Raw genomic sequence first — 20,416 nt, forward strand, 5'->3', positions numbered from 1 at the left:
TGGCAAGAACCAGTTTTCAGTTGCAGAAGATATAAGTAAACTTCTGAATAAAATAATAATAACAATAATATTCATGTTTTAGTCACTGCTGTAACCAATTAAAATATATTAAGTGACTTAGTGCTCTCTAGGTCCCCCTGAAGGGGGCATTGGTTGTATCCCAATTGTATAGAGATTAAGAAGTTAAACAATTTACCAAAATCACTGGGTTTAAATTCCTTTCTCAAAACCATTGTACATAACTGCAGTGAGTAAGTCAACTACTTGCAAATGTCTCTTTGATGGCACCTTTCCCCTTTGTATTGACAATGCTTCCAACAAGTGAGGTCACCTTTCAGTAGGTAGTGTGCCACTGAGAGTCAAAATTTACCCTTAAAATTTATGAGAAGATTGCCATAGGCCAACATCATTTTACTATTACATAAATTTACTGAGAATGCATGTACAGATTAATACGCCTCTGAACCTCCAAAGGAGAATGTATTAGCCTTAATAAATAAGTGCTACACATCTACAGATCAGTCTTCTGTCATACGACAAATTTAGCTCAAATAAAGTCAGCATTAGTGGTCAGTTCACCATGTATAAAAATCTAAATTGCATTGTGTGGGAGGTTGATGAGATGGAGGGTGGGAGGGAGGGGGAAATAAAAACCCTTGATGCTAGCCAAGCCAGTGTTCCAAAAGAAGAAAGGCCTTTTTGCTAAATCTGCCCCTCAGATGGGGCATATCTTTTCAATAAATCAACAGCTGGGGTAAGGGTGGGGCACCTTTTTGTAATATGCAACCATAGCATATTGGTAGCAGCTATCCAGCAAAACTTGATTTTAAACTGAAGTTTCTAACATCTATTCGACTAATTAAATAAAAAACGGGTATTACATTATTCATGATGAAATAAAGCCTAATAAAATCGAATTTTAGAGAGTACCCCAATTTCTCCATAGATCTACAAAAAGAGTGGAAACAATTAATTGAACCACCAGAGAAATTTTTTAGCAGATGATTCACTGGCGGATCATACTCAAGTTTTAGAGGCAATGTTAATCTAAATTGTTCAAGACGACATTTGGCCAGCAGACAGTGTGAGTAGGAGGTACAGGTGTGAAAGATTACTCTACCTACAAATTGTTTCTATTACTGCGAGGAAGTTGGAGCTAACTAGAAATTTGGATTAGATTTCCAACAGATGTGGAAGGAGCTTGGGGACTGAGGACTGACTTTAAGGTGGTTGAAAATAGTAAATATTTAAATGAACAAATGAATAAACCCTGTAGTGGGGTTTGTGAAAACTTGGGTTTGGATCAGAGTCAGCCTTACTTGAGACTCTGTAATTAACCATCATCTTAGGGTTCTTGCAAAGCCTTTCTACCTGTGTGTTCAGTGGCACGAGTGAAGTTAACCAGACAGTAGCCCTGGGGCATTGGCCTCAAGGAGTTCTGGATTTGTGTGAACCTGTAGCATTGCAGAAAACAAGTTGGCAGGGGAAAAATATTTGAAAATGTACAGGGAACATTAGGAAAACATCTTCATAAATACAGATATTCTAAGGACCAATGTAGTGGAAGGTTTTAAAGAGATGAGGTGACCAAATAACAAAATCCCAAAGAGAATATATAAGAATGATTACATGAATTGAAAATGATCAATAACTCTTCCAAGATGTCCTATGATTCCAAGGATAAAATTCCAATAGTAATCAAGTCTATCACACGGGGAAATTTAGACAGCTAATCTGATATGTAGGATGTAACAAGTTGGTTCAAGAACAGAATATTAGAAATGGTTTTTAAAAATAAAAACTATTGAGAAGGGATCCTGCACTGCATGGTAGATACTTTACTCTTAATGGATCCCAAAGATGATAATGATGGTTTCTTGTTTAGGAGAATAGGTGGTAAGACATACAGAATTTTAAAAAATATATATTCTTTTAATGAATCAGGCATGGTATGAATAGGAAAGAAAACCTACAGTGAAAATAGGACTAATTTTTAGACAATGTCTTGTGTTTTCAAGGACCGGATCTGTTCTAAAGGCAAAAATCAGAGATTTAATATGTCTAACTTAGAGAAGAAAATTTTTAAAAATTTGCTACTTATAAGAAACTAAGAATGAATGGAAAGTTAGAATATATGAAGATGTAAAGATGCAGGACTATTTTTGTTTAATAATACGGAATGTAATCTTTTGAATAAGCAGAGGTGAACAGTTATGTTGCTGAGGTGACCAAAGTGTTTATCCAGAAAGGTGAATCTTGGGTGCCACCTACCTAAACATGATACACACGCCTGAATGCAGGGAAGATAGGGCCCTGGGAAATAAGACAAGATTAAAGAAGGCGGTTAAAGGCTATCTTCAGAGATATAATATGAAGAAATAAAATTGTAAAGTACTCCACTGATCTAAGGTAAAAAATAATGAGATGAGAATACAACGAGGAGTTTCTGACTTGGGGGCTAGAAAATTAATACAGGAAATCAAGAAGACCACTGTGATGTCCAACATTAAAGTCCCCGAGGGAAAGGAAGAATATATATCTTGAAAGAAAAGATCACTGCCTGGCCACACTTCAAATCATAAATTCAATCTAACTCTCTCCCAAAGTCGTCATTAAAGTAACTTATCGGATGTCACGAGGAATTTCATACGTTCTTTTCAATAACTTTAAGAAATATCTTTAAAACTAAAGATTTAAAAAATAGATTTAAATATATGATCAGTCAATATAAAATATTATTTTCTGTAAATATATTTCAAATTGACCCAGTCATCTACATGTTACATATTCCCAGTTGCTGAAATTCTTGAGAAAGAACTAAAATGGGCACAGCAATATTATATAATGTGACTGACCTTAAAATCAAGCTCATAAAAATTATCTACTTAAAAAAGTTTCGCTTAAGTTACATACTTTACTATTTTTACATAAATTTAGATCACTTTGCTAGACAAAATAATTTTACATATTTTATCCATCTTTACAGCAGGAAAATACACAGTGCATCATTAAATCATATTATCTCATGTTTTGTTTAAACAACAATTATTTTATGGTTTCTACAATCATTAGATGCAAGATTCTTCTACTAATAAATCATATTAATAAGGATAGTTTTCTTTGTACATACTGTAAATTTTCTATGGGATTATTTTCAGAATAAAAAAAACCTGTCACTATGGAAGCAAATTAGTTCTTAAACTTTTGAGGCATTTTTAAGTAATTTGTTTTCTATAATTCGAAAATTTGTCAGAAAGTTAGAGTATTCAGATTTAAATAAATTTTCACAAACTAACCATTAAAATTAAAAATTAGATGTTAAAAGGATACTTGAGTGATATGTAAATCAATATACTTCAGCAAATAAGAGTAGACTAATAATGAAACAAAATACAAGAAGGAAATTGTTTTACTTTAATGTATTTTCTTCATATTTGGAGGTATATTTGTACTAACTATTCTTATTTAAGCCAAAGTGACATTGAATACTTATCACTAGGTGATAGTTACTATATCACTGCCCAAGTAACATGTGAAAGTCAATTAAGGTTATATATGACATGGATCCATATATCAAATTCACCTTGGACACTACATGTTCTAACTTCTTTTGTATAAATAAGATGTAACTTACTTGAGTAAAAGTAATGTAAGAGCAGGAGCATCTGAATCTTTCTTAATCCTAAACCGTACCTGTGTTAAATTATTTGATTCTAAGTAGCATTTAATGTAACAAAAAGCTGACAGAAACAGGTTTAGAACAAACTAATAATCCTAGTTTGGTAAGAAAAAAATAATAATGTTGATCATAAAAATAACTTCTGAATATATGCATCAAAAATGTCCCTCTTGCCCGGCTTAGCGGTTGAGCGTCGACCCAGGATCCAGGCGATCACGGTTCGATTCCCAGTCAGGGCACATGGCCAGGTTTCGGGCTTGATCCCCAGTTGGGGGCGTGCAGGAGGCAGCCGGTCAATGACTCTCATCATTGATGTTTCTCTCTCTCTCTCTCTCCCTCTCCTTTCCTTTCTCTGAAATCAATAAAGATATATTTAAAATAAAAAAATGTCTCTCTTAGGACAGTGCAACTGGAATAAACTCATACAAAGGCCACCTTATGGGTACAACTATACTATATTCTAAATATTTTCCTGCCCTGGCTGTAGTGTGCTCTAGCTCCCCATAAATAATGAATCTATGCATTTTTATTGCAGTCAATTTAATTCTAGTCACACACACACATGCACTGTGAGAGAGTCAGAGAGAGAGAATTAAAAAATAAATCAACCATAATCAAAAGAGTGGATTAAGTGAACTTCATTAAAAAACCTGAATTCTGACCTAGGGACACTTTAACCAAAGCACAGGCACACACAACAATTATAACATATACATTTATGTATATATAAATTATTTTTTCTTCTAGATCTTTAAATATCCAATATTACCTGAATAAATCTTTTAGATATTAAGATTGGATGTGATTTTTTTCCACCAAATACACAGGTTGCATTAAGTATGTATTAGACAGTACAGTATACTTTTACTTCCACAAAGACTATGAAATTGCTCTATACCTGGGACAATGTGGAACTCTATGATGCTTAGCAGACTATCTAGCCACATAATTGCTCATTTTCACTGCTTCCAACGAGGCCTGACAGCTCACCAGTTTATAGCAGTGGCGGATGACTAGAAAAAGAAAATTCTTGTTTCTAACTTCCTTTCAGAAAAGATTTCCTGAAAATTCAGGACTGAAAACGAAAGGCTTATGCATAATGGAGCACACTGCTACACTCAGCCAGGTTTTATATCCCTGCAATGTTCCTATCACAAGGAAAAAGGCCCAGTAGTTGCAAATAAAGCAATGCACTTAAGAATACCTTAAGGTAATCATAAAGGTAATGACTATGAAAAGGCATTTCTAATTACCTCTGTTGAGTGACGCTGAGCTGTTTATATCTCCAGTAATGAAGGACGACTCGGACTGCTTTCGGACTGTGTCATTCCACATTCTACGAATTCGGCTCTGGATGGAGGAGAAGGGAAAGGAACTCGTCAAGTAGTGAATTTTTACAAAAATCATTTTTTCTTAATTATATGAGGCCTTTGTTCCTGGCATCTGGCAGATACACAACTGCTACAAGCTTGCAGTACAGTGGCATGAGAACATAAGAAAATAGATTAATGGTAAAAATTTGTTCTTATTAAGTATAATTCAATGCCTATACCCAAAACAATTATAATTATGAAAAAGAATAAATGTAACTTACTATACCAATTTAAAGATGTTGACAATATATAGAAATGTACTCTACATACTTAGAATTTAATAATTTTAGTTTCTATGGTAAAACAAATTATTTTCACTGTGACTTTAATGGGAATGGGATATTTAAATATCCATTAAATTATCAGTTTTATTAACAAAATATTTAGTTCAAGAATTAAAAATCTTGCAAGAAAGAATTTGGGAAGAAAACAACATAGAATATTGTTAAAATGCTACTGAACTTAATTACTGTTTCCATTAATTTGTAAGAAGACCAGTGTAATTGTATAGGTTACATACTATCTTGACTTTCCTTTTTTATGAAGGAGATAAAGGAAGTTGATTTACCTTTGTTCATTGCCTCACAGTAGAAAGTTACAGAGAACTGAAAATTCTTACATTGTTATTTATATTCTCAAATTCAATATTCTAAGTGTTGGACAATTCAAGAAAGCAGTGAAATATTTTTTCCATTTTGGGGGAATTAATTTTTTTCTGGTTTATTTTACTTTTCTTTTTTATTGAGTTGGAGATCAAAAGAATATTAACAGTCTTGTGAGGGGAAAACAGAAGCTTTTTCAAAGATTAAACAGTTATAAGAGTTATTTATTACTCCTGCCAATGGTGAACCCAACCTCACAAATGGGTTATGTTCCAAATATATTTGCACTCCTTGAATAATAGGAGTATCTAATCTTAAAATTGGTTTTATGAACCTTGGGACATGTTTATCCTTCAGCAACATTGTGTATATTGTTATATAGGTTAGCAGACACACAGACACACACACACACAGCAAAACTAATAAACAATAGCATAATAAGAAAACTGGTGCAGGATTATAGACCCTGAGAGGTTTAGAATGTTTCTATCAAAAAATATTTCAAAGTTTCAGACTGAAATATTGGGAATAAATATTGAGAACATTTGTTTTATTGTTAATTAGTTAAAAATATCAATTACTGTCTACTATATGTCAAATACTAGCCTAGGAAATACAAAGAGGGAAAGCGAATGCAAAATGTCTAATAATGTGCCCACAAATCTCCATAGAAGCATTAATTATTAAAGCTCAAAACTATAAACAACCCAGATGACTATCGATGATAGAATGGATGAATACATTATAGAATGATGCACAGCAATGAAATAAAAAAAGAACACAGACTACTGTAGCAACATAGAAGTCCAAGAAAAGAAAAGAAGGAAAAATAAAGAATATGTTCTGTATGATTTCATGGGAATAAATATCAAACACATGCAAAACAAAATGCAACATTAAATGTAAAGATAGTGGTAATGTTTGGAAGAGAAAGATTGAGAAAGGTATGAGGTTATGTTACAGAAAATTACCAAATTTACCAAAAAAAATTAGATTTATAGGTTATATGTAAAATATCAGTTTTTTAGAATTTTGGTTGAAGTGCCAAATTCCCTTCATCACCTCTATACTCATTCAACAGAACCAACTGGAAATCATTAAGTATCACACAAACTTAGACCCTACATTTCATGATTTTACTGCAATTTGGTTTCTTAAATTTCTGTTATAATTATCCCTGTTTGAGACACACTAAAACAACCACCAAGTTGTTGTGTTAAACACTTGGGATAGAAAATAGAGCTGATCAAGAAAGGACAGCAATCCATGACAAAATACAGGTGAAAGGTATTTCATTTTAATTAACAAATATGGTTTACCTGTGAGCCTGTGGAGTAGCGTCCAGGAGTTCGAGAACCAGATGTTTTCCCTGAGCCAATGGAACTCTCTGTACTTTTGCCACTACAACAATGTGTCCGCAGGCATTTCCCGTACTCTTTTCGTACCTAGCCAATTAAATATTAACTTCTGTTAGCAAGTCATTCATTTCAGCTAGGAACCATGGTATAAAATATGAGTTTTATTTTTAGACAATATAATTATTTCCTTGCCCTAAAGATACAAAAAAGTCTATTCAGCATATTTTTGCAATATGAAATAATGATATTCATACCGTCAAGTTTGAAATTTTGCATAGAGACTTTTAAAACACACACATACTTCCAATCACACCATAACAATACTACCTCTTAGTTCAAAGAACCAAAATGTAAAACTCCCTGAGACACTGTGTTTAGGTTCATACACTTGATATGAAGTACCCTACTGGTGCAATGGCTTTAAACAGAAGTCCAGTGAGGAAGCGGGGATGGAGAAAGGGAGGGAGAGGAGGAGAGAAAGACAGAAGAAAGAGGGAGCAGAAAAAAAGGAATTTGTTAGGCTTAAGCATTTCTTCTAAATGTATAATTCTTTGAAGTTAGTTTCTCTTAAAAGAGATCAAATTTGAAACTTCAGAATATAAGATTCAAAATATTTTTTTAATATGTGATTACTGATTTCAGAGAGAGGAAGGGAAAGGGAAAGAGAGATAGAAACATCAATGAGGAGAAAGTCATTGATCGGCTGTCTCCTGCACATCTCCTATTGGGGACTGAGCCTGAAACCCCGGCATGTGCCCTGACCAGGAACTGAACCCTGACCTCCTGGTTCATAGGTTGATGCTCATCCACTGAGCCACACCTGCCGGGCAAGATTCAAAATATTTAAATGTATATTCTTGAAATAGTTCTTTCTATTCAATAATCACAGAGAAATGTGAATGCTTTTCTTTATAGAATTGCTGATTAAATTCTTAATCTTGGTTATAGTATAAAATACAGGAAAAAGGGAGATAAACATTTTTTAGTGGATGTTTTTAAGTAGGAAACTATTATATGAACAATTAAGGGGAAAGTTTTATCATGTTTAAAATTTTTATAATTGCCTATTTAATCAAATGTGACATACAAAAATGAACTAAATAATACTGTCCTAAATAATACCTCTGCTATCAAGATCAACAAAAATAATCCCAACTACGTGTTCATTAACTAAGAACACATTCTGGGACATGTTATCGGTTGGTTATACATCCTCAAATTTACATCCATCGTGAAGTAACACTGTACGTACGTTATTCTTAGCTCTTTATATACTGATTTCACAGGAGTTCATACTTTCTACAACTTGTGTCAATGTAATATTCCAATGTAACTTTATTTCGAAAAAAGTTATATACTTTTTGAAGAACGTTATTTTTAATCAAAAACAAAAATAAAATGTGAATGATAGGTTAAAATTAGTAACCAAAACTAAAACATATCTTAACATTCTAAAGTTTATTCTATCAAAGATACAGCAAAGGTCAGAGATAGAATATTCAGATTTGCTTGAAGAACTTACACATATTGAGTGAATATTCTGTGATAGGAATCATGATATGGAGTTGGGTGAACCAAAGCATGGAGTGCCTGCTGAAAACAGGCAGGGGGCCAAGAAAGGCTTCTCAGAGCAGAGGACTTCTGAGAGACACTTCAAAAGATAGGTTTCAATCAGCCAGTTTAGTGGATGAAGTTGAAAGAAAGGACAGACAAGAGAAAAAAAGGCATTCTAAGTGTTCACGACCATGTGAGCAAAACAGAGGAGCAGATGGGCTAATCTTAGAGGCCTCTCTCTCATATGAAATGCCAAATTACATATCTTTAATATATTTAAAACTATATGGATCTGTTTTCTAATCAAACTCTTCCATGCTACATTTATCAATAGTAAGAAGTTATTTTTATTCCGTGATTATAAGCCAATTCATATTTTGTTTCTTTTTTAAAGAAATAAAGCCTTCACACACATGAATGTGTGTCAAGGATATGTGTGTGTTTGGGAGGGAGGAATAAAGATGCTTCTAATTTTTAATCACTAATTGACAGGGATTGTGTTAGGCCCCTCCCTCATAATGACTCTGGAAAATAATTATTATGTACATTTTACAGATAAATAGACTGAAAATGTTAAATAATAAAAGTAAACTGAAAGACTGAATAGGTTAAGCAAAGTGCCTTATGTGAAAAAAGCCCTTCCTGTTACAAAGACAGCAATATTGTATAAGCCATAGGAACGCATCATGGACTATATACATTTTCCAACAAAGGTTAAATGTTCTGAACTGATTATACAGATAACCAGCATATCAAGATACCCAGTGACGCCAAGGCCCGCATCCAGCTTTGTTACTTACTGGACCCTGCCCATGAGATATTTTTCTTTAAATTACAATAAAAGTTATTTGACTGTTCAATCATTTGCATATTCTAATCCACTATTTCACATGATATTCCATCTTACCCCAATCAGATATAATACGTTATTCTTTCAATGTGAGGTTGTTTAAGAACAAGAAGATGGGAAAGAAAATATGCCTTAATAATGGAACATTTCTTTTATACACTCAGATCGGAAATAAAATAATTATGAAACCCTCTGAGATGTAACACATAATTTAATGCATAAGAAAAGTGACAACTTTAATGTCACCAGTGGAAATACTAGTAACATAATCACGCAATCGACACTCATAAAAAGAATGACAACTCCAAGTTTAATTTTTGTTAATGAGTTGACCCCATAAAGCCAAAGTATTTCAAAAATGGAATATTCCATGTTTCTCTCATGAAAACACATGAGCAACTACATTAGCAGAGGTATATTGTTCAAATTCAATCTGATGGCTTAAGAAAAACCTCCTAAAAGAATTATGCTTTTTAAAATATTCGTACCACCCAAGGCTATCTGCAGATTCAATAAAATCTCTATCAAAATTCCAGTGGTACTTTTCACAGACATAGAAAAAAAAAATCCTAAAATTTGTACAGATCCACAAAAGACCCTCAATAGCGAAAACAATTCTGAGAAATGAGAACAAAGAAGCATCACACTTCCTGATTTGAGACTATACTATGAAGCTGTATTAATACAGTATGGTACTGTCATAAAAACAGACACACAGACCAACAGAATAGAGGGCCCAGAAGTAAAACCTTGCTTATGTGGTCAACTAGTAATTGACAAGGAACCCAAGAATACTCAATCGGGAAAGGACAATTTCTTCACTTAAATGGTGTTGGGAAAACTGGATAACCACATGCAAACAAATGAAATTGAACCCCTATCTCACACAACTCACAAAATTTAACTAAAAATTGATTAAATACTTAAAACATAAGACCTGAAACCATCAAACTCCTAGGAAAAAAACCCAGGGGAAAAGCCCCTGGACACTGGTCTTAGTAATGATTTTATGGATATGACATCAAAAGTATAAGCAATGAAAACAAAAATTTAAAAATGGAAGTGCATCAAAATACATTGCTTCTACACAGCAAAAGAAACAATCAACAGCCCTGACCAGGTAGAGCAGTTGGTTACAGCATCATCCCGAAACACCAAGGTGGCGGGTTAGATCCCCCATAAGGGCATGTACAAGAATTAACCCATGAATGCATGAATAAGTGGGAAAACAAGTTGATGTTTCTCTTTCTCTCAGACGAATAAATAAAAAAAGAAACAATCAACAAAATGAAAAGGCAACCTAGAAAATGGAAGAAAATATCTGCAAATTGTATATCTGATAATGGGTTAATGTCCAAAGTATAGAAAGAACTACAAATCAATAGCAAAAACTCCCGAACGATGCAGTTAAAAAATGGACAGGAGAAATGAATAGTCATTTATCCTAAGAAAACATACAAATAGCCAATATGAAAGAGGTTCAACATCACTAGTTAGGGAAATGCAAGGTAAAACCACAATGAGATATCGCCTCACACTTGTTGAATAGTAATCTTCACAAAGATAAGTGTTGGTGAGGCTATGGAGAAATGGAGCCCCTTGTGCACTACTGGTTGGAACATATATTGTCACAGCCATAAAAAACTGTATAGAAGTGTCCCACACATTAAAAATAGAACTACCATATGATCTAGCAATCCCACTTCTGGGTATATATCCAAAGAAAATGAAATCAGGATCTTGAAGAGATATCTGAACTCTCCTGTTCCCTGCAGCATCATTTACAATAGCTAAGATATGGAAACAACCAAAGAGCCCATAAAGGAATGAATGGACAAGGCAACGCGGGGGGTGGGGGGGGTGGGGGGGTGGGTGTGGGTGTGTGTGTGTGTGTGTTAAATTAAATATTTTTCAGCCATGAGAAAGAAGGAAATCCTGCCATTTGCAACAACATGGATGGACCCAGAGGGCATTGTGCTACATAAGCAAATTAAGACAGAAAGAGAAAGACAAATACTGTATGATCTCACTTAAGTGTGGAATCTAAAAAAGCTGACCTCATAGAAAAAGTAGAATGGTGGTTGCTGCAGGTTTGGGGGGTGAAGAAACGTGGAGATGTGGGTTAAAGGCTATAAAATTCTAGCAAGAAGACAAGTTTTGTGGATCTAATGGAGAAGATGATGATTATAGTTAACAATATTGTATTATATACTTGAGGGTTGCCAAGAAAGATCTTAAGTGTTCTCACCACAATAATGAAATAGTAATTATATGAGGTGATGGAGGCAGTAGCTAACATATTGCACACCACATATATGTATCAAATGAACACAATGTAAACCTTAAATTTACAGGATGTTATATCTCAATTAAAAAAAGAAAGAATCAAAGAAAAATCTCCTAAGACCATCTCTGCAATTTCAGAGAAAAGTACCTGGTTGGCCCTCCCTCCCTCCCTCCCTCCCTCCCCTTTCTGTTTTTGTTTATTTGTTTAGGGAAAAAAAGGGAGGACAATAATTCTAGGTTCTGTATGTCCTCTGATTTGGGCCACATGCTTGATGCCAATAAAAAAGCCACAAAAATTAAAAAATTCCAAACTCAGAATGGATGAAAGAACAATAGGCTATTGCATGTTATTATAAATCATAAAAGTAAGCTTGTATATAAGGGCTTGGCAATTTTATTCATGAAGGGCCAGACAATCAGTATTTTAAACTTTTCAACCCAAGAGGCAAAACTAAGGATGCTGTTACATACTTATTTTAAATTTTAAATGTAACCATTTAAAATATAAAAGTCATTTTTGGCTGATGGGCTGTAAAAAACTAAAGGCAGCTGAATAAATCTGGCTAAAGAGCTATGGTTTGCTGAGCTCTGTTCTAATGAATCACAAAATTGAGCTTGATGACATATTTTTAAAAATTTAAATTATGTTAAATAAGTTAAATATACTAAAACCTCTAGACTTGGTTTTGGATCGTAAGGTATAATATCTCTACCAGGATATCAAACATAATTTCTAGTTTTACCAGTGATGTGTATTTGTAGACACCCTTCTCAACTTTTGTTCTACATCCCCTCAGTCTCTCAAATGAAAAATTTAAAGGAAGAGATAGCTTTACTCTTTATTTTCTATATGCCCTATGCCATGCCATATACATATATATATAATGTGTATATGTATATAAGTGTATATGTATATATACACACATACCATGCCTCCATAACATCTTAGCAAAGCTACTTCCTATCATACAAATTCCATTTATCTGCCAATAAAATATTAAACACTATGAGATCAAGTCTACAAGAATATAATTTTTGTGCAGTGTCCAAATTAAAATATACTTTGATTTTGTTTTTTGTATTTTTTAAACACACTCACCATCTATAATTCTTATATTTTGTCTGTTGTCTTTAGTATTTTAAAAATTAAATCAATGAAGTAATATACTTTTTAGAGGAAAACATATCGAGAGTGATTTTCATCATGGTTGCTTTGCTATCATGAGATGTAGGCCATTTATTCTTGAGTAGAGACTTTTCGCTTACCTTCTTTTGTAGGACACAATGGAAAATGAATATAAACATTCCTTGCAGAGAATTGAAAATGGTGAAGAGATATGCCATGATGACTGTGCTTTCGTTAATGTACATGAGTCCAAAGGCCCAGGTCAATCCTAAGAGGCAGAGAAGAGCTATCGCACCTATAACCCATGACCTGTAGAGAAAAGAGAAAATTAAGGGTTATCAAATAATTGTTTTTTTAATTAGCACAGTCATATCATATCGTATCATATCATATCAAGAAAACTGACACTGAAAAAATGTTACAGTAAGTTCTATTGACAGAAAATGTAAGACAGGTGGTATAAGTACTTTAAGATTTTTATGGAGATACAAGTTTTCAAGTTTGAGGAGCCATACATGAAAATGTTACGAACACAGAAATTCATTTGAGCAAAAGCAGGCTTGTACTGTTAAGTTGTTCACATATTTGCAGCACATATGTAAATGATATGGAGATGTAATTATGGTGATGGCAAGGGAGCAAAAAGTCTGTGAAGCTATGATAGTCTCCGCTGGTCTCATTCGTCTGATAACATTTATTTGATTGGACTCTTTCTTTCCATTAGTGCTTCATCTGATAAAATTTTTACCCCGTTTTCCCATGTTTCCTCTTTTCCATAAAATTTTTAGTGTTTACTGACAAAAGGAGAACTCTTATTATAAGGAACCAGTATATGGAATACATGTATGAATTTTAAAAGTTCTGTCTGGTATCATATCTACGTAGAACATGTGTGAGATATTGTGGATGGGAAAAAATAGCTCCATTCTAGATTGCGACCTACTTTCTTTCAGCCTTTGAATTGCTCTCTCTGTATGTTTTTGCTTATATATTGCATATAAATATATATTTAATATATACTTCTCATTACGTTGGACTAGATTTCAGAAATCAGGCAACTGGCAGCTTTGTTGAACAAGCTCAAAGGCTCAGGCCCCTGCGTCTCTTGGAGGTGTCTGTGAGCTCAAGGGAGAGAATGAAGCTGAGAATGGGGATGGAGTGGTGTGAACAAAGTAGTCTAGAGCGAAAGACAAATTCTCAGTCTCACTCCACTCCCCTACTTTCCCCTAAGCTGCCACTCACAATAGTCATCAACAGGTAGCAAAAGTCCATATATTTGAGGTTATGTGTTATGTATCTGCTATCGACATAAAATTAGTCCTTCTAATAGGTAGGAATCCAGTAACTGAAAATGTAACCCCTCTCAACTCCTCTCTAAGTACACAGAATAGGACCGAAACAGTCTACGCCGCTGTACACTCATGAACTGACGCACTCTCCTTTCCCAGCAGCACGCCCTCCTCGAAGAGGGTACACTAATATTTCTTTTCACCAGGCTATTATCTTCCACTTACACTAAGAGAGAACTATTTATGGGGACTAAAACTTTGCAAAATGAAGGGGTAAAAAAATCACGTATGTTTGCCATAAGCTGAAGCTAGGTTTAATAAAGTTTTCAGAGAGAACTACATCTTAAGAAAGGTGTGGTCCCAAAGTAGTCAAATATTATTAAAGCCTTATACAAATCGATCTCAAATATTTACCATTTTTCTTCTACAACATGAGCCACTATAGTCCAGATTTAAATATCCACTACATTTAACGTGTGTAATTTAAAACATTGACATTCTTAAATAAAGGATATCTAAAGGAAGCTTGCAACTGTATGGGGCTTGTTTATTTATGATTTAGAAAACATCTTAGATGTTTATATTTTATTCTACAATTTCAATCCAGATACAGGAGCGTTCAAGGTAAAGCTCTCAGCTTCTTACAGACATTGGAAAAAGGAAAAAATGGGAAGAATCACCATTAAATCAGGCAATTTGCTGTTTAGATTTAGAAATAAAATGAAATGATAAAATACTCAAGTCAGCTATTATCCACTAGAAAACACATTATGGGACCAAGAGTTAATAATATAAAGCTGCAATGAGCCCAATTTCTGAAGAAAAAATAAGCAAGAGCATGAAGAAATAAGTGAAATGACATTGGAGGAAATGAAAACACAGGACTCTCCACCAGAAGAACAAACTGAAAGTCTAGAACAAGGTCACCCAGAAGTCACCAAATGTAAGTTTAATGTTGCAGGACATGTAATTTTAAAATATTCAAATGAAAAAAAGCCCAAATGTTAACATTTACGTTTATTTTTATTTGATTAGTACAGACTTGTAGCTTTATTTCAAGAATTTAAAAATATATTTATAAACAATTAGATCATTAATCAAGTGACGTGTCAAATTGAAAGAATGTTGCAATGTAAAATTTAATTTTTCAAGGGGGCATTTTTCCCCCTTTTTGGATATTTAATATAGAAAGTCATTAATATCAATTGCAATTAGGTATTTTCATACCCATAGATCATTTTGAAGACAGGCTACCAAATCACAGAATAGTTTTAGATGAATGATGTCCAACCAAACAACAGAAATGAGGACACGCAGTACAGAGGAACACGCCGCAATGACAGGAGGAAGCTATCAAGAGTGAAACAAGTCTGTACCACATGCGTTGCTATTACTGTGACACTGAATTCAGATGATGTCCAATTAAAAGAGGTGAAGCAGAAATTTTTTGGCAGTACACCTGCAGCATATTAATTCTGCAAAGAAGTTGTATGCCTGATTTTTTTCCTGCACAGTTTGCTCTTCTGCCTCAATGTGAATGACAGAAGCTCTAATGATTTTTCAGTACGGATCTGACAGCCGGTTCATGGGACCACACTGATAAATGGGATTTATCAGCCATTCAGGTCATTCTTACTTGATGAAGGGTCTGTTATCCTCATAGCTAAAGAATGCATAGACATAAAGACAAGAACACCAACATTAGCATTTTATGACAAAGAATTTCATATGAAAAATATTCTCCTGGTCCCCAAAGGCCTCTGTCCCCCACCTCCCTAAGAGGCATCATAACTTTCCCTTTATATCCAAAAGGTAAATCCTAAAATGACCATGAGAACTTAAATAACAAGGAATAAAGTCAATTTTACAGAACTCTAATATGCCTTATGAGACTAAAAAATTCCATTTTTTTCCATCATGTGCCCATATTACTTGCGACTTGACAGAGACATTTATTTCTTGGAGATAGCATTTCTCTAGAGAATGAGAAATCTTATGAGCAATCTGAAAAAGGCTTAGGGGCATACTTAAAATGACAGATTTCATGTCACCTGAAGGCATCCTTATTCTGCAATATTAGTAGGTGAGACTACTTAATTATGGACAGTATGCTTCTAAGTAATTTTAACTTGCAGATAATTGACCTGAGATATAGCCGAACATTATAGCTCTTTGAAAATAACTGATCCCTATTGCTTCAGAATTCTTCCTGTTAGTTTACTGAGAAAAAATTTTGAATAATCTTTTGTAGTAATAGGAGCAAACATGCAGCACCTGTTCATTATCACATATATTTACTAATTTATTTAGTATCATTCTGATAAAATAAGATCCCAGTGCTAGATTATTAGTAAAGATAAGACACATTTTGGATAATCTTCTTACAAACACAGATGTTGCTCAGTGAATTGCGAGAGAAAAGGAAGAGATTGTCTGCCAGCTCTTTTCTCCTACCTCTTGCCAGAGGCAATAGTTTCTGATATCATGCGTATACAAATAAGCTTTTAGAAAGGCCCCAACTGTGATGCATTTTGAATAAAGAGAACTACTGATGAAAACTTCCCTCTCCAGAATGATGAAAGGGTAGAAAATGGAGTGAGAGCCTTCGATTTGAAGCAGTTTGCCTGGGGTTTATATCCTAACTCAGCCACTTACTAGCTATGTGATCTAGGCAAAATGTTAACCATTGTTTTTTGTCAGGTTACGCATTTACAAAATGATGATAATTAAAATGTGAGTGTCTTGTGATCATGAAGATATATTACATATAAAGTGCTAAGAACAGTGCCTGACACATATTGTGTTCAGTAAATATTAAAGTGATTATGTGCTTTTTAAAGATTTATATTATTTATTTATTTATTTGAGAAGAACGGAGAGGGAAACAGAGAAACAGCAATGTGAGAGTGAAATATCAATTGGCTGCCTCCTAAACACCCCTTCCTGGAGATAGAACTTAAAATACCGGGCATGTGCCCTGGCTGGAATCGAACAGGCAACCTTTTGGTGCATGCGATGACGCGCAACCAACCGAGCAACGCCAGCCAGGGCAACATAGTGACTTTGTTTTTAAACCTAGAGCACAGTTGTACTGAAAGTACAGAATTTCTCCCCCAAAGAGTAAAGCACCAAATAAGAAGTGTTGAGTATCTAAACTCATGTGAGGACACTTCAGCAGTAAAGTCATGCAGTGAAAGATGTGGTGGAGATACGTTTGTAGATGGAGGAGGCAGTGACTGTGCTAACACAGTGATTACTGGCAGCATGGTTTCACTTACAGTTAAATTCATTAAAATGAAATGGCTGTTCCTAAGTTACACTATCACATTACAAGAACTCAAAAGCTTCCACAGCTTCCATATTGGGCAGTGCAGTTCTAGAACATTTCTGTCCTCACAGAAAGTTCTATTGGACAGTGCTGGACTAGGACACTAAATAATAAGAAGAAAAATTAAAAAAAATTAAGCAAGGAAAAGAAATCCCAAGAGATATTTAAATAATGCCATGGACGTGTGAAAGATAAACAGAGAAGTGTTTCTAAGAATTGATCACATTTAACATTTGTGAACTGTGCCTCTATTAACACTGAAAAGTTATAGGACATAACATGATATTTATTCCATTATATGCATTCTCATTGCATCAGTGTTATCTCATCTGTGATGCCAAGTTCATGATTGGAATAAATCTTTCTACCTTAATTTGTACAGTACAATATCAAGTAAAGAAAGTTACATAAGTTAGGATATAGGAATACATACCAAAATGCTCTACAAAATTGTACTAAGCTATCTAAATGTTTCAAAAAATAAAATACAACATTTGCACTATAACTGTTACAGTGAGATGCTTTACCTTTAATGTGAAATATCAGGGTGCAATTCAACAGTTTTTGTTGACAATTGTGGGGATCAGTCAGTTGTGTCAGTCAATAACAAAGACTGTAATTCCACCTCCACTTACAGTGAGCTATAGCCATGTGTATAAGTAGAGTCCACTGGGATGTGAAGAGAAGTGAAATGTGACATTTCTGGGTCTTGCCAATTAAAGGATTGGAATTGGGCTTCCCCTGTCATTTTTTCACTTCCCTCTTTCTAGAAGAAAGTGACAGTAGAGCCTCAGACCTATAAATTGAAGCTGTTTATTGACGTGAAGCCACCATATTAGATTTAGACAACCTCCTTCTAGATTCTTATATAATAAGTTTAAGCTGCTATATTTTAGAGTATTTTTTTATAGTGACCTAGCCTGTGTAATAATAAAGCATTTAATCTTATCTTTTAACTATAAGAATTCCCAGTTATAGTCAATATAAAAATTGATGGTAATGGAAAAGAACCATTCATTACTTTTGCTTCCAGAATGACATAAATAATATACAATGGTTCAAAATCTAGAGATCACTAAAGATTATCCATAATATGTCAGTGCCTTCCATCATTTTGTCAGATATTTTATTGGCTTAGAGAATCTACCTTTATAATGTCTCTCCACCAAATCCAAATTAAATTAACATAGCTAAAAGTTATACATTCTTTATTCATTATTTTAATTCCTAAAGAAACCTATCTACGAAACTAGTTTCTAAAGCTAGGTAATTTTCATTCTGATTTACCAATGCAGGTCAATCAAAACAAATTCTCATTCCAGGATGTATGACCAAACCAATTTTATTGCAGCTTTTTAAAGATTTTATAAAAATATGGACACAAAGGCCTAAGACGTTCTTGGCAGATGTTAATAGGAACTTACATCATATCTTATAATTTATAATAGGTGATTTGTTGAAAATAACTTGTACATAAATTTTGAAGGAACAAATAAAAACAGATCCTCCTTTAGCAAATGCATTTTTCTTTGGTGAAACATTTTATTTTATTATTTTATTCTTACTAACATCTAAAATTAATAATTTTATTTCAATATTAATGTCATGGAATATCTTGAAAAGTAATTAAAATTAAAATTTTATTGCTCTCTGCATAGATAATAATTATGCATATATTTATATATTCTATAACAATTCAAAAGCACAAAAAGGGCTATTAAAATTTCTTGACCAAAGTATTAATTTATAAATTAATGCTATGATGTAAAGACTCATAGTATATTATATCAATATAGACAGATAATAAATGGACAGAATCAAGTTAGTTATAGAATATGTCTTCTTTGACTTCAAGAGTTCAAAATAAAATATTGTTTTTTATCTAGAATTTAATATAAAGGAGATAAATTCTTTTAAATGGTTTAAAACTTTACCTTATTATATTTCCCTTCTATTATATTTAGATAGTATAGAATTTTTTAAAATAGTGAGGTAGGCAAAAAACAATGTAGTGAGATGGGTAAGGTTTGGTGTGAAGAAAGATGAGATGATGAGAGACATATTAGCATATTTTTAACTCCCAAGCCAAAAGATCTGGTCACTGATAAGTCACAACAGCTAAAGGAAAATGAATGGCTTCTGGCTTCAGCAGAATTGTTGATCCCATCAACTTCAAGATTAATACACACTGGGGTCCTCGGGAATTGTTGAAGAATTAGCTAACTGGTTTGTTGAGTGAACTGTATGTTTAGTAGCAAGAAAGCAAGCTATCATGATAGATATACCCTGATTAGTATACGAATATTTCCAGGTTCACTATGCAGCTCAGTTTACTTTTCTTAGTATAAGACTAATTATGTCAAAGGGATAAAGACTTTTCCCTTTAATTTGGTATTGGTAGGAATGATAAAGATAATATGGGTGAGTTTCTCAAGATAAAATTATTCTTTATTCTTCAAAGAAGGGAAAAAGGTAATACATACTTATGTATCTGCATGTTGAGTGGCTTTCCCTATTGCCCCTCAATCAATAACGAGGCTCCCAACCTGAGGACTAAAAGGATTCAGTTACCCATATTCTAAAAGGAGTCAGCAGCAACTCAAGTTAGTAGACTTCACTTAGAAGCGATCTCTGAGACCTTGCTTTGCCTTACTGCCAACCCAGGGGTTTGGAAGAGTGAAGACAAGGCCCTTTAGTATTGCAGTGTTCACAGGATATGTGATACAGTGGAAAGAGGAAGGAAAGAGACACCTCTACTTAGACTAATCCTCCAGCCACAAATTTTAGCAGGCAATGAAGAAAGGATGTTTTAAATGGATGTTATTCAAGTTTTGAATTGGTCAGGCATTTACTAACCAGAACAGGCTGGCAAAATAGCAACATCTAAGGTAGCATTAAGAAATTTGCTATCCAGTGGTTAAGATAAATATAAGATAGCACAGCTACAAGAGCAGCGATCAGAGGAAACTCT

The 20,416-nt window shown here is 33.8% G+C and overlaps 1 protein-coding gene across 7 annotated transcripts in view; it reads right to left on the reverse strand.

The window, feature by feature from the left end:
• The window catches only part of ADGRL3 (adhesion G protein-coupled receptor L3), a 697,726-nt gene that overhangs the window by 22,158 nt on the left and 655,152 nt on the right, over positions 1–20,416 (reverse strand). For all 7 annotated transcript variants that reach the window (XM_087827196.1, XM_087827189.1, XM_087827185.1 and 4 more), the window contains 3 exons: positions 12,969–13,137; positions 6,974–7,099; positions 4,933–5,029 (listed from right to left, as the gene is read on the reverse strand). In XM_087827196.1, the coding sequence (XP_087683322.1) occupies positions 4,933–5,029; positions 6,974–7,099; positions 12,969–13,137 (392 nt within the window). The remainder of the gene's footprint in view (positions 1–4,932; positions 5,030–6,973; positions 7,100–12,968; positions 13,138–20,416) is intronic.

The sequence above is a fragment of the Miniopterus natalensis genome, chromosome 1 (genome assembly GCF_054644295.1).
Source record: "Miniopterus natalensis isolate mMinNat1 chromosome 1, mMinNat1.hap1, whole genome shotgun sequence".
NCBI classification, from domain to species: Eukaryota; Metazoa; Chordata; class Mammalia; order Chiroptera; family Miniopteridae; genus Miniopterus; species Miniopterus natalensis.